Genomic DNA, 12621 nt, shown 5'->3' with positions numbered 1-12621 from the left:
TGTCCTTCTGGCAGGCAGCAACACACTTATGAGAGGACACTTAATGTGCATTAAGAGAGTGCCAGGTTACCTGGTAACAGCCTTGGCAACAGTGGTAACCTTGACGACAGACCCCTCCTCCTCTGATAGTGCTGGCTCTGGGGGATAGAAATTAGAAATGTATTACTGAGAGGGTGATTTGTCCAGCGTCTCTCCCAAGAAGATGCATACACAGGGTTGAGCATGAAAGTGTGGCAGGAACCGCTCTTACTCTGCAGGCTGAAGCGCTCCGAGCTGCCCTCTTCGACAGGGGTCACCAGCTTCATCCTTAAACTCAGCTTTCCGTCTCCCTTTTCCGTCGTGTCATCCCCGCTTTCCCCCGAAACGATGTCACTGGCTGCCATTGCCCCGTCTGCAGAGACATCCCCCACCACGCCTAACTTTTCAGAAAAGGAAGTGATCTCTGGAGAAAAAGAAAAACATTGAATAAGCTCACCAGATGATGTTACACTACTTGACATTTAGAGACAAGTTGTTGTGCAGTTCTGGTTTGTCCGGCAGAAGAACTCACCGATGGGAGTGCTGTGCCTCAGCGTCTGCTTCAGCTGGTTGATTAGAGGGGGCGTGGCACCAACAACAGGACCAATCAGATCCCCTTCTTTAGGAAGTGTGAAGTGGAAGGAAATTTCTGTAGTAGAAAAGCAGAATTGGACTTTAGATCTACTCCAGTGTTTGGTTCCTGTTAAAGGCGGATCAGTCACAAGGAGATGATGTGTCTCTAACTCCTCTGACATTGCCTCACCTTAAACGCAGACTAAGAAATCTATAAACCATGTTGACTCCCTGTAAAGCGTAGCATTCGAGGGAATGTTTTTTATGTTATATTCTACAACTGAATGAAATGTCACTCTTTCACGTGATGGAAGGTTGTCACAGTAGCAAAGGATGAGGTGTTGCTCCATGCTTTGAAGGATCATTCTGGTTTATTATAACTTACATCACATTTTAGTAGTTTTGGCTATTTTGTAATAATAATAAGTTACTTGCTGAGATCTTGGGACATGACAACATGACTAAAAAGACGTCAGAGGGGGGAAGAAACGGGAGTAGTCAGATGACCCTAACCCAGAGGATAACCAAACGTATTTAAAAGAGAAAACACTATGAACGGTAAAACTTTGACCTCTTCTTATTGCCCTAGTTGTTGGCACAGTTTTCTTGTGCAATGAGGGATTATCACCCATTACATTCCAGAGGTGTGCACTTGACCTCCAAATAAAGTGATGAGCCAAAAGATATTTGTAGTTTGTTTTTTTACAACATGTCTGCTCGTGTTTCTTGATGTTTCAGCCTTTGTGGCAATGTCACCGTGTTAGCAGATCGCTGGTCAGTAAAATGTTATAACTGTTTATATCAGACCAGAATCTTCTTTTATGGAGAGCACTAAACGAGAACATTTGTTTTGCTTGTCCGGTTGCACCCGAGCAAATGAGACGGCATGTTTGTTCTTTCAGACACTCATGAATAAATGCTATGAACCGGCACTTCCCAACCTATTTTTCTTGTGATCCCTACATATGAAGTAATACCTCATCATCAACTCATTTTCCTGAAGAGGTTAGTGGAACTGGAGTATTTCACAAGGAAGAAGCAAATATTTTAGAAAAGCCAGAAAGATATACAGACATTTATGAATCATGTGTTTTTTTCTTATTTCCTGGGAAATTATCACGGGACCCACTAGATTCATTTCACAACCCCTTGTAGGGTCCTGACCCCCGGGTTAGGAATCACTGCTTACCTCCCGAGCTATCGCTCAGGCTCTTGTCTTTGAGCCCCTCTGGTTCAGGCCCCGCCCTCTCCCCCTGGGAGAGCCTATCAGGAGCCGGATGCACCGTCTTCCCCTGAGCCTGGGACCCATGTCCATTAGTGGAGAAGGACACTTTGCCTCGGATTGGCTGGGAACTGTTTGTCTTTGACTGGGGCGTCACATCTTTCCGGAGGACCTGGGAGTCTCTCTCGCTGTCTGTAACAACGATGATGCTGTCCTCTCCTCGGTCTTCACTCTCCTCCTCCATGGGCTGAGGAGACAACAGCTCGCTCTGGGAGAGAACCAGATCTATTCCTGACGCCCCGCCTCCCATTGTGCTCTCCCCCTCCTCCTCCTCCATCACCTCCTCCCCTTCTACTTCACCCTTCTTATGCTCATCCACCACGTCTTTGACCGTTTGACAGTTACCAACCGCTCCACACTTCTGTGACGACGATTTTACAGACGGACTCTTTGCAGTTGCTCCTTCCTTCTTCAAGTTTACAGAACCCTCCACCACATCCACAGCAGATGTCTGCGAGATCATAGACTGTGAGGGCAAACTGCAGGGAGTAGTGTCTGCGGGGGGAGTCTCCTGCACGCTGCTGTTAACAGTCAGATCAGAGGGATCCATGTCAACAGAGCTCGTCTCTTTGCTGTCACTCTTGTCTTTTACATTCACATTTTGTACATTCAAAGAAGTTGCTGTCTTTTTGTCCACTTCAGATCTTTGCGACAGACTGGACAGTTCGTTCTTTGAACATTCGCTGCGATGCTTTGGTGATACAGCAGAGGTTGAAGCTTTGGAGCTGGAGGCAGCTTGTGAATCTGAAGACACCCCGTTGCTCTCTCTCCTCTTATGTGAGTCGCTGGCGTCGACGCCGGGCGGCTCCTCCAGTTCCTCTATCTGCGTGGCCTGGCTGTCCTCCTCAGTAAGTTCTGAGGTCTTCTGAGCTGGGCTACTGCTCTGAGTGTTCACAGAGAGTTGCAAAGGCAAAGTGAAAGGAGCCGTCTCCAGGTGTTGCGACTGTGTCTCGCGAGGCAATGCTGCCGTCTTCTTATCTGACTGCTGTGGTGCCTCCAGGCTCTGCGTTGGGACAAACACGTCCTGAGAAAAGAGGAAACACACACATGGAATATCATGAACTAGGGCTGTAATTAATGGTGCGTTAACACCAAACCGGATTTTTCGCGAATAGACGTGAATTTGCGTCGGGCGATGTGAATTCCGCAAATGCCGCTACGAGACAGCAATGCCGCGTGTCAACTTGGGTTTTGAGAAATTGCGACGGTCAATGTTCTCAATTATCTGACATTTCACTCAAAAATGTATTGATTTGTGAAAGTTCAGTGATGTGCAGTGTGCTGCAGCCCTAACGCCATTAAATAAATTAATGGTGACATAGGCTAATGGATTAAAAAAGAACAAGTACATACATGAGATAACTCTGGCTGGGAGGGTAAAGAGAGAGTTCGCTCTAACACAAAGCCAGGGGAGTTCTGGGAGACAGGAGTAGAGGCGGATGGGTGTGGCTTAGAGCCGACCTCCGTTTCCATTGGCTCTGCTTGGTCTTCTGGGGGCAGGGAAGTATCCATCGGTTCATCAGCACCTGACAAAGCAAACACGTTTAGCTCTATATTCACCAGCTGACTCGCTCTCTTAATTCAGATTCAGTCATGAAAGTAGGTTAAATCCTTTACTGTGTATATCCTCTGAATTGGTTGGTGAGCTGGGAACTATTAAAGGGGTGTTGGTTAAGTTGTCTTGCGTGGGGGCAACATAGTCAACAGAGCTCCTAGAAGAAAGAGAAGAACAAAAGAGAGCAGAATATCAGGTCATTTTCTACGTTGTGCTTGTTTTTAAATGTGCTCTATAAATAAACATGACTGGACTTACTGGGACAGAGTTTCCTGCACCAGTGTTCCCTGCCCAGACAGATGCAGCAGTCGCAGGGTGTGGGATGGTGTCGCGGTGGGTTGACCCTGCTGCTCCGGCTCAGACACGGTGCTGTCCACTGCAGCACCTGAGAGTAGCACAAAGGTAACATGTGAGACAGAGAAAAGGACAGCAGTCCAACTTTCATCTTGTATAATCATACGCATCAAAGGGTCAAATCAAACAGTTATGTTATTTTAGAGATATACATCGCTGCAGAGCCACAATTATCTAGATATTATTTATGTCATATTGCCCAGCCCTACCTGCAGCCCTAGTATTTTTGTCCATTTGCTACAAACTGTGCTGTATACATATACATGTACCTGTCTTATCAGTGTCGAACATGTCCTCCTGTGAGGACAGGATCTGACTGTCCTGCTCATCGGACGCCTGGTGCCCCTCTGAGTACAGCAGAGCCTCGATGCCCAGCTGCCTCCCCGACTGAGCCGAAGACACCAATGAGCAGCTGGAGCTCACCTCAGATCTGGAAGAGAAAACAAACCGCTGCTCACCCCAGGACAGTATCTGCACTCTAATGTAGTAGTTTGCAGGCATTGTTTGTCAGATGGAGCACCACAGTCCTGTTAGATTAACTCATTTACACCATCTGTCATGTTCCAGATGTGTTCTTTTGAATGTGATCTTTAAACTAAACATTATTTAACTAACAATGATATATAAAAGCGCTTTACAACACATGTCAGCATTCACACACATTCACACACACCGTTGGCCTTCGGGAACAATTTGGTTACTTCAGTGTCTTGCCCAAAGACACTTCAACATACTGACTAGGGATCGAACCTCCGACCGGTGGACGACCACTCTACCTCTTGTGCCAAGATAACTATTGGAACCATTTATCTGTTACTTTTATGTATTTCAGCAATATATCCATTACTCTTTGCAATTCAAAACTTTTATCCATTAATTACTTTAAGCTAACTATTTCAACAATTAATCCATTATGTTTAGCTAACTAGTTCAACCATTAATTTGTCACTTTTAGCTAGCTATTAGCTTTTAGCTAGCTATTAGCTTTTAGCTAGCTATTAGCTTTTAGCTAACAAAAATGCCATATTGTTTTCACACACCTTGATCACAACATTGTTCAGGTGTTACAGCTGATTTTATATAAGGATATATATTTGTATCCACAATCTTCCTACGTACTGGCAATTGCAGCAGTACTCTCTTGGGCACATGTACCCCTGGTTGGGAATCAGGATTTAAACATCACATGGAGCACATGGAGCCATACCTCACTGCTTTGTTGTCCTGACTCTCTGAAGTCCTGGAGCTGATGTTCTGCTCTGCTGGCGATGAAAACAAGGTGTAAGTTTGATTGACTCTTTAAACCGTTTGATGTTTCAGGCACTAAATAATGAACTTTTACATCCAGCCGTCAAGTGGGATTAGGAATTCCTTTCTGCTCTAACCCACACACTGTACATGTATGCATCACAGTACAGAGAAGGCCCTCGGTAGTTCCTCTGGAGCAGGGAGAAATACGTTGCCTCGACAATGGACGGTTTAACCCTTGAGCTGATTAAACAGATACCTGAGAGCTAAAAAGCCACATGTAAATGCAACTGAGATGCACTGGAGCTACAGACGAGTGACAAATTAAAGGAAATACCAGAAGTAAGTGCCTTAGCATGTGTGCCTCCAGAACACTATTAGTGCTCTATGTCATAGTTTCTCCAAAGGTAGGAACACCATTCTACTCAAAATAATTCCCCTCATTCGTTTCAATGAGGGTGGAAAGCTCCAGAGTTTCCCTTCAGTGTACAGCTGTGTTAATTTAACGCATAATTGAGGCATTATTTTTATACTCATCAAACTATTCAGTGACCTGCAGGGTCCTGTATGGAAGCATCTGCATTTGTTATGTTTCTCCACTCTTTAATTCAGGATTTTATTTTTATTTGTCACCCGTCAGTAGATTCAAATTGAGTTTCTTATGTCACCCAAGTAACAGGCTTGACTGTAGCCTATAAAAAATTGGAAATCATCCAAGATGTGCAGGATTGTTCTCTGAATCAACCTAAACGGAGATTAGAGGCCAAAATAAAAATGAAGAAAGAAGAAAAAAGAAAAAACCACAGCATCTATAAATAAAAGTCTTAATACCTGATTTTGTGCGTCTCTCGCTGTCTGACTGAGGTACGATGTCGGCGTCTTCCTCCTGACGGTTCACAACTTCACCACGCAGATCCTGACTCTGAGAAAGCTCGAGAAAACCCAATTGAGTGTTTCCCTCTGAAATTAAAGCATACAGATGTCATTAGCACATGCGGTAATATTTCATTCTAAATGGGGCATGGATGTTATTCTTATGCAGGAAGAGCTCCTACCCTCAGACTGAATGCAGTGTGTGGTAGAATCAGCTCCAGAACCAATATCGGTGTCCTCTGGTGCACACCTGAAAGAATAGGAACAGAGTGAAAACACTATATCATTGTCTTATCCTGAGTATCATCCATCAGTAAACATGTCAAACCTCACATACTTTTTCTTGTTGTTTGGAGGGCAAATGTTTAGAACTTGACTTTCCTCCTGGAATGCAGAACTGGGGTTGGCTGCCATGAGAACGCCTAAATTAAGAAAAGAGGGTTGTTTTTGGTTTTATACATGATAAGTTATAAACATATACATGCCGTATCCTTAGTGTTAGAAAAGCACTGACCGGGTTCAGCTAGGTTGTTACTCTGGGAACTCTCTGATTGGCTGTCGGTCTGAGAGCATCTGCTTCCTAGCGGCGAGGATATCAGTTCCTGGAAAAAGAAAAATCTTCACTAGTTTTGCAAAAGCAACAAAAAAAAAAGGAAAATATCAAATCTGTTGTCATTAGTTAGGTTCCCTTTATTGTATTGTTTAGTTAAAAGAGGAAAGGTCAGCGGTGATGAGCAGAAGGTCTAAGAAAATAACTTATTTAAGCCTTACAGCTAATAATGAACGACGGTGGGGCATTCATTTGTGTTTCAGGCAAGGACCCCTTTCAAGATAGAGAATATACCGGGACCCATTGTGACCCATTTGAAAATGTAAATATTATTTGTTAAACTATGAAATATAAAATAATATATATATATATATATATATATATATATATATTATGATAATTTAAATGAATGAAGCTGAACATTTTCCACGGACCCTGGGGATGGCTGGGTGCTTTGTGTCATTATACTTCAGTCTGTTGGTGAAGTTCTCAACCAAAATAGGCTTACTAAAATAATGTCGGCCAAAAATAAGATCAAACTTTGCTTTAACCTCTCCGCTTCCTCACTAGCTGGAGGGAAAAGGTCTACATCTTAATGATGAAGAGCAAAGAATATAAAGAGAATCCAATATATATGGCTGCAGGATTTGGCTTTCTGGGGTGAGCACTGTGACCTCACAGCAAGGTCATCGGAACAGCCAGCACCTCGGGCCTTTCCGTATGGAATTTGCATGTCCTTTCCCATGTATGAATGAATTTACAGGCATCTATCTGAGTTTGCCCCCAGAGTCCAAAGACATGCAGGTTATGTGAAGTGGGATCTCTCTCTGTAGATGTGAGTCGTTGTTTTTATATATGTGTGATGGGAACGATACAGACACTGAGTGTTTAGCACAGCAGGGGACAGGAGTGTGAACTGCAGCTGAACTATAGATCAATCAAAGAACATTCCTCAGTTGATTGATCAGCACATCTGTCTTTACTGTAAACTAAAGAAGGACTGACCTAAACTACCTCCTGACTTCCTGACTTTTGAACTGAGAATAAATACTACAGCAGAGACATGTACTCCTCTGAGCAACACGACAGCATTACAACCTGTATGTGTGAGTTTGATCTTTTGTATGAACTCAGCTCCATCTTGCAAGAATATTGATTCAAACACTTATTTGATTTGGATCCTGACTTCGTGGTGTTATTAAGAATATTTTCCAACATTGTGTTAGCCTTATGATAGACTGACGACCTGTCGGCCACAATAAAACATCAAGAACATGTCTAGCAACTTGTCCGGAGTGTACCCTGCCTCTCGTCCAATCTCACCAAGTGACCCTGAATAGTGGAAGGCTGGCTGGATAAATGTCTCCATCTGTGGGTGCAGGATGGGGTTAGAAACCGCAAAATATTTATTTGAAGAAGCGTGTCAACAAGCTGGATGACCAGCAGTGGTGAAAGAGTATTTTGAGGAAATGATCGTACTGTTAAGTATAGTATTTCCAGATTTAAACATTTCCCATAAGACTTAGTTATCTTATAACCATTCAGTCAAATATTATGAATTGTCATAGAGTAAGCTACAATATATAAATAGTTTAAATGATGTTATAATGCTCATACAATAATTAATCAGATTACATATAATAACATAACACTGACTGTTGGGCTGTTTAGTTTTTGTTCTACATTTTCTACTTTTACATGAGTCAAATGTGGTAGCAGGTACTTACATTAGTGTATTTTACACTGTGGAATCCATACTCTACTTAAAGGATCTGAATACTTCCTGCACCACTGCTGATCGGTAGCAGTTGTGTATCTTTGTATGCGCCATACATGCCGTAACGTTGCATCACACAGTCTCAACCTCTGCAGCAGAAACCTTAAACTATCCTTGGATAATAGTTACTTTGTACAAACCCCAATTCCAATACAATGATTTGCAAATCCTTTTCGACCTACATTTAACTGAATACACTACAAAGACAAGATATTTAATGTTCATACTGATAAACTTTATGTTTTCTTGCAAATATTCACTCATTTTGAATTTGATGCCTGCAACACGTTCCAAACTAGCTGGGACAACAAAAGACTGGGGAAGTGGAGGAATGCTCAAAAAACACCTTTTTCCAACATTCCCCAGGTGAACAGGTTAATTGGAAACAGGTGAGTGTCATGATTGGGTATAAAAGGAGCACCCCCGAAAGGCTCAGTCGTTCACACGCAAGGATGGGGTGAGGGTCACCACTTTGTGAACAGCTGCGTGAGCAAATAGTTCAACAGTTTAAGAACAACGTAACGTACAATTACTTTCATCATCTACAGTCCATAATATTATCAAAAGAGTCAGAGAATCCGGAGAAATTCTGGGCTCAGGAACACTTCGGAAAACCATTGTCAGTTAACACCGTTCGTCGCTACATCTACAAGTGCAAGTTAACACTCTACCATGCAAAGTTCAAAAGCCAGCATCTGTGATGGTATGGGGGTGTGTTAGTGCCCATGGCATGGGTAACTTGCACATCTGTGAAGGCACCATTAATGCTGAGAGGTACATACAGGTTTTGAGCAACATATGCTGCCATCCAAGCGACGTCTTTTCAGGTCACGTCCCTGCTTATTTCAGAAGGACAATGCCAAGCACCATTCTGCCCGTGTTACAACCTCGTGGCTTCGTAGTAAAAGAGTGTGGGTACTAGACTGGCCTGCCTGCAGGTCTGGCCAGACCTGTGTGGCGCATTATGGAGCGCAAAGCAAGACGACGGAGACTCCAGACTGTTGAGCAACTGAAGTCGTACATCAAGCAAGAAAGGGAAAGAACTCCACCTACAAAGATTCAACAATGAGTGTCCTCAGTTCCCAAACGCTCTTTGAGTGTTGTGAAAAGGAAAGGTGATGTAACACAGTGGTAAACATGCCCATGTCCCAGCTGTTTTTGAATGTGTTGCCGGCATCAAATTCAAAATGAGTGAATATTTGCAAAACAAACAAAGGTTTGTCAGTTTGAACAGTAAATATCTTGTCTTCGTAGATTATTCAATTGAATATACAGGAAGTCGAAAATTATTCGCAAATCATTGCATTTTGTTTTTATTTACGTTTTACACAACGTCCCAACTTCATTGGAATTGCAGTTAGTAAAATGAGTTTGCAGCTTACCAGAACCGGGCTGCGGGAGGTGGGCTGCAGGCTGGACAGGCGCCGGGCCAGCAGAGCTCGGTAGCTGCTCTCTGGGTCGTCCTCCAGAGCAACACTGTCCGGCTGCGAGTCCTCCACGATCAGACACGGGTTCTCGGGCTGAGGCAGGCTGGAGTCCAGTTCACTTCCTCCGGGATCCATTGGGTCAGGTCGAGGACACGAGACGGGCTGTTGTTAGCTAGCCAAGCAGCAGGAAGACAACGAAGGCATGCATGTGAGTCTACAGCAGGCAGTGTTAGCTAAAGGCTAGCTGCTACGCTCCGCCCCACAACAATACATTGAACAATACGGCTCGCTGCCCATTGGAGAGCGAAGTGAACCTCAACACACACCCGGAGCCTTAACACCTTAACTCATGAGTTAGCACGTTAGTTAAGTATTAATTCATAGTTGTATTTACCAGCTACCTGTTATTTTCTTCAGAAAACATAAACACAGCCACTCCAGCTCCGCACCTCGCGGCAAAACTTGCCACAAGCGATTTCATTGGTCCGCGTGGTGACATGACGTCACATGAAAATACTGCATGGAACGCTGCTTTTATTTTTATGGATAGCAGGATTTTACTCCTTTGGGACATTTATTATAGCTACTGATTGTCAGAGAGCATGGCCTTCTGTATTACAATAAGATTATAGAACACAATATATATCAACAAATCTGTAATCCTCCAAATTCTTAGATATTGAAAACCAATGTATTGTTTGCAATAATGAACCAGAATGTCTAACTCATTGATTTTAGCATAATAAATATTGAACTGGATTTTTATGAGAATCTTCTGCACTGTACGGTGAACTCTTTACAGAAGAATAACATTTTTTAATTATTTTTATAATATTGAGGTTTAATTATCCCACTTTTGTTTTTTAAATTAATTTAAATATATATTTATTAATTTGGAATGATAAATGCACCTTCCATTGAGCTGCTGAATGTTGTTTACTGACACAAACTAAAGTATTTATTGCATTTTATTAAAACTTTGCTTTATAATTTAATTAAATATTAGTATTGTATACACTGTGTATATCATTCATGCCCTCTGACTTTAAACAACAACACCTATTGTCATTCTAAATAAATTAAACACATTGCAAATTGATTTTCTTTTCTTTATCATGTTATACAGTTGGCAATTCCTGTTTTTAAACATTGTGTTTTGTACCTTTGCATCTACAGTATTACATGATATATATGGTTTTGCACTGTGTAATGATAAATCATATGAAAAAGAAAGATCTGGGGCATCGTGTCCCACAGTGGGAGCTCAGAGACCTTCAGAGGTCCTTGAAGGGCTTTCAGGGACTCCAGCAAAATTAGATATATAGGTTAACTTTTACAATCATTTCCCTCAGCTAAGACTCACTGAGTTAGACTACATGTGTTTTTATTCTACATATTTCTTTCTACCTTACATTCCTCCTGCATATCCCCAGCAATCTGATTTCATATTTAAAACATCACTGAGCCACATTTGACAGAAAAATCTCTACAGAAAGGAAACCTGACACAGTTTGGTTGCATGGGAGTTTGAGGTATATGGGCATTTGGTGCCCTTCTTGAGAAGACAAACACTGAATGACCAGTTTAGAGCAGGTTTATATATTCACAGTTTAAGTATCCAAATAGCCTTCTCCATAAGTAGATTATCTGTGTAGATAACAGATATACATCTCTATCCGTTCTTGTGAGTCCTTTTACTAGTGTGATGCTTACAGTTTTGAAGATTAACAGGCGACATTTCAAATATTAACACCACTTTGTCATCATGATTTGACAGACTCAGTTTCCATGGAGACACCACATTTCCTGTAACACCGCACCACTATGCAAATGCAGATCACAGAGGTATTGGCAGAGAAAGTATAAAACAGAAACCATTTGAGGCTGCTGGGTATAAGTGAGTTGCTGCACAGCAAAGTCTTCAAAATATTCCAAAACCTGCAGGTTGAACTAAATCACACTGACACTTTCCTGGGTTTGTCTCCTCACCTCAGGACCATCTCTGTCAAGAGTCAAGACCCCGAATAAGAGTGATCACAACAATCACAAAGGCTTTTAACTCACCAGTGAAGACCTTTAATTTAGAAGGGCTTTGAAAGGGCACTTTATGTATCACATGATATGCTGTGAGAAATATCATAGCCACAGAAACAAGAGATTAAACTCCATGCAGCATGATAAGGTCATTTGAATTCATTACACACATGGCTAGAACTTCCTATAGCAACATTATAGTGTTTCTTCAGAGGAGTAGAGATTTCAATTGTCTGCAGGTTCTTCCACATTTGAATGAATTCAGCACACAGAAGCTCATCTCTGTGTTTCAAACCTCTTTTTCTGTTCTGGTCAGCTGAAAATGTATCCTGGCAGACAGCAGCCACATGGGCCTGACCACAACTAGGTTTACAGGAAAGCAGCAGCAATATTAGTGACCAGCATTTCAATATGAGAACACTGAGGTGGAGACATCCTGGCGGGCAACAATGCAATAATGTACCTGATTCTGCCACATGACCTGATGTGCAGCTCACATCTGTATCTATGCATAAAATACACACAAAGATCACGTAATATCATTTCTAGCCCCGGTTGGATGCTAGTGGGCATCAGCCTCCTGCAGCCAACCTTACCGACTGGCACCGCAAAGTTCAGCGTTACGTCGTCATTTCTGCAGGTCGGGCTGCCACTCACATTAAGAAATGCGCAGCCACTACCCAAAATGTCTAATCTTAGCCACCTCTGCTGGAGCTGACAGCCACACTGGAAGCATATGCTGCTCCGAGTCTTCAATCCCCATCACCATTTATTGTTATTTTCACCACAATGCAAAATAAGAAACGTAAAAAGCTTTACCGTAGAAATCAATATGTCAGCTCTCCGGTTTTTCCTATTTCTTTCACTGTCCCGTTGGTTGCAATAATAACGCGTCCAACATCGCTCAGTCCTTCCTTGCCTCTGTTTTGC

The 12621-nt window shown here is 42.5% G+C and overlaps 1 protein-coding gene across 1 annotated transcript in view; it reads right to left on the bottom strand.

Annotated features, from left to right (window-relative positions):
* The window catches only part of tp53bp1 (tumor protein p53 binding protein, 1), a 23081-nt gene extending 10460 nt beyond the window's left edge, over positions 1–12621 (bottom strand). The window contains 15 exon segments of the mRNA XM_029454574.1: positions 71–137; positions 251–442; positions 551–667; positions 1781–2897; positions 3227–3399; positions 3491–3585; positions 3687–3813; positions 4052–4212; positions 4990–5044; positions 5862–5990; positions 6086–6153; positions 6241–6325; positions 6418–6505; positions 9613–9829; positions 12511–12621. Of these exon segments, the coding sequence (XP_029310434.1) occupies positions 71–137; positions 251–442; positions 551–667; positions 1781–2897; positions 3227–3399; positions 3491–3585; positions 3687–3813; positions 4052–4212; positions 4990–5044; positions 5862–5990; positions 6086–6153; positions 6241–6325; positions 6418–6505; positions 9613–9792 (2654 nt within the window). The 5' untranslated portion in view covers positions 9793–9829; positions 12511–12621.

This window comes from Cottoperca gobio, chromosome 3 (assembly GCF_900634415.1).
Source record: "Cottoperca gobio chromosome 3, fCotGob3.1, whole genome shotgun sequence".
NCBI lineage: Eukaryota > Metazoa > Chordata > Actinopteri > Perciformes > Bovichtidae > Cottoperca > Cottoperca gobio.
The sequence above is the reverse complement of the archived record's forward strand: the minus strand, read 5'-3'. Positions and strand labels throughout refer to the sequence as shown.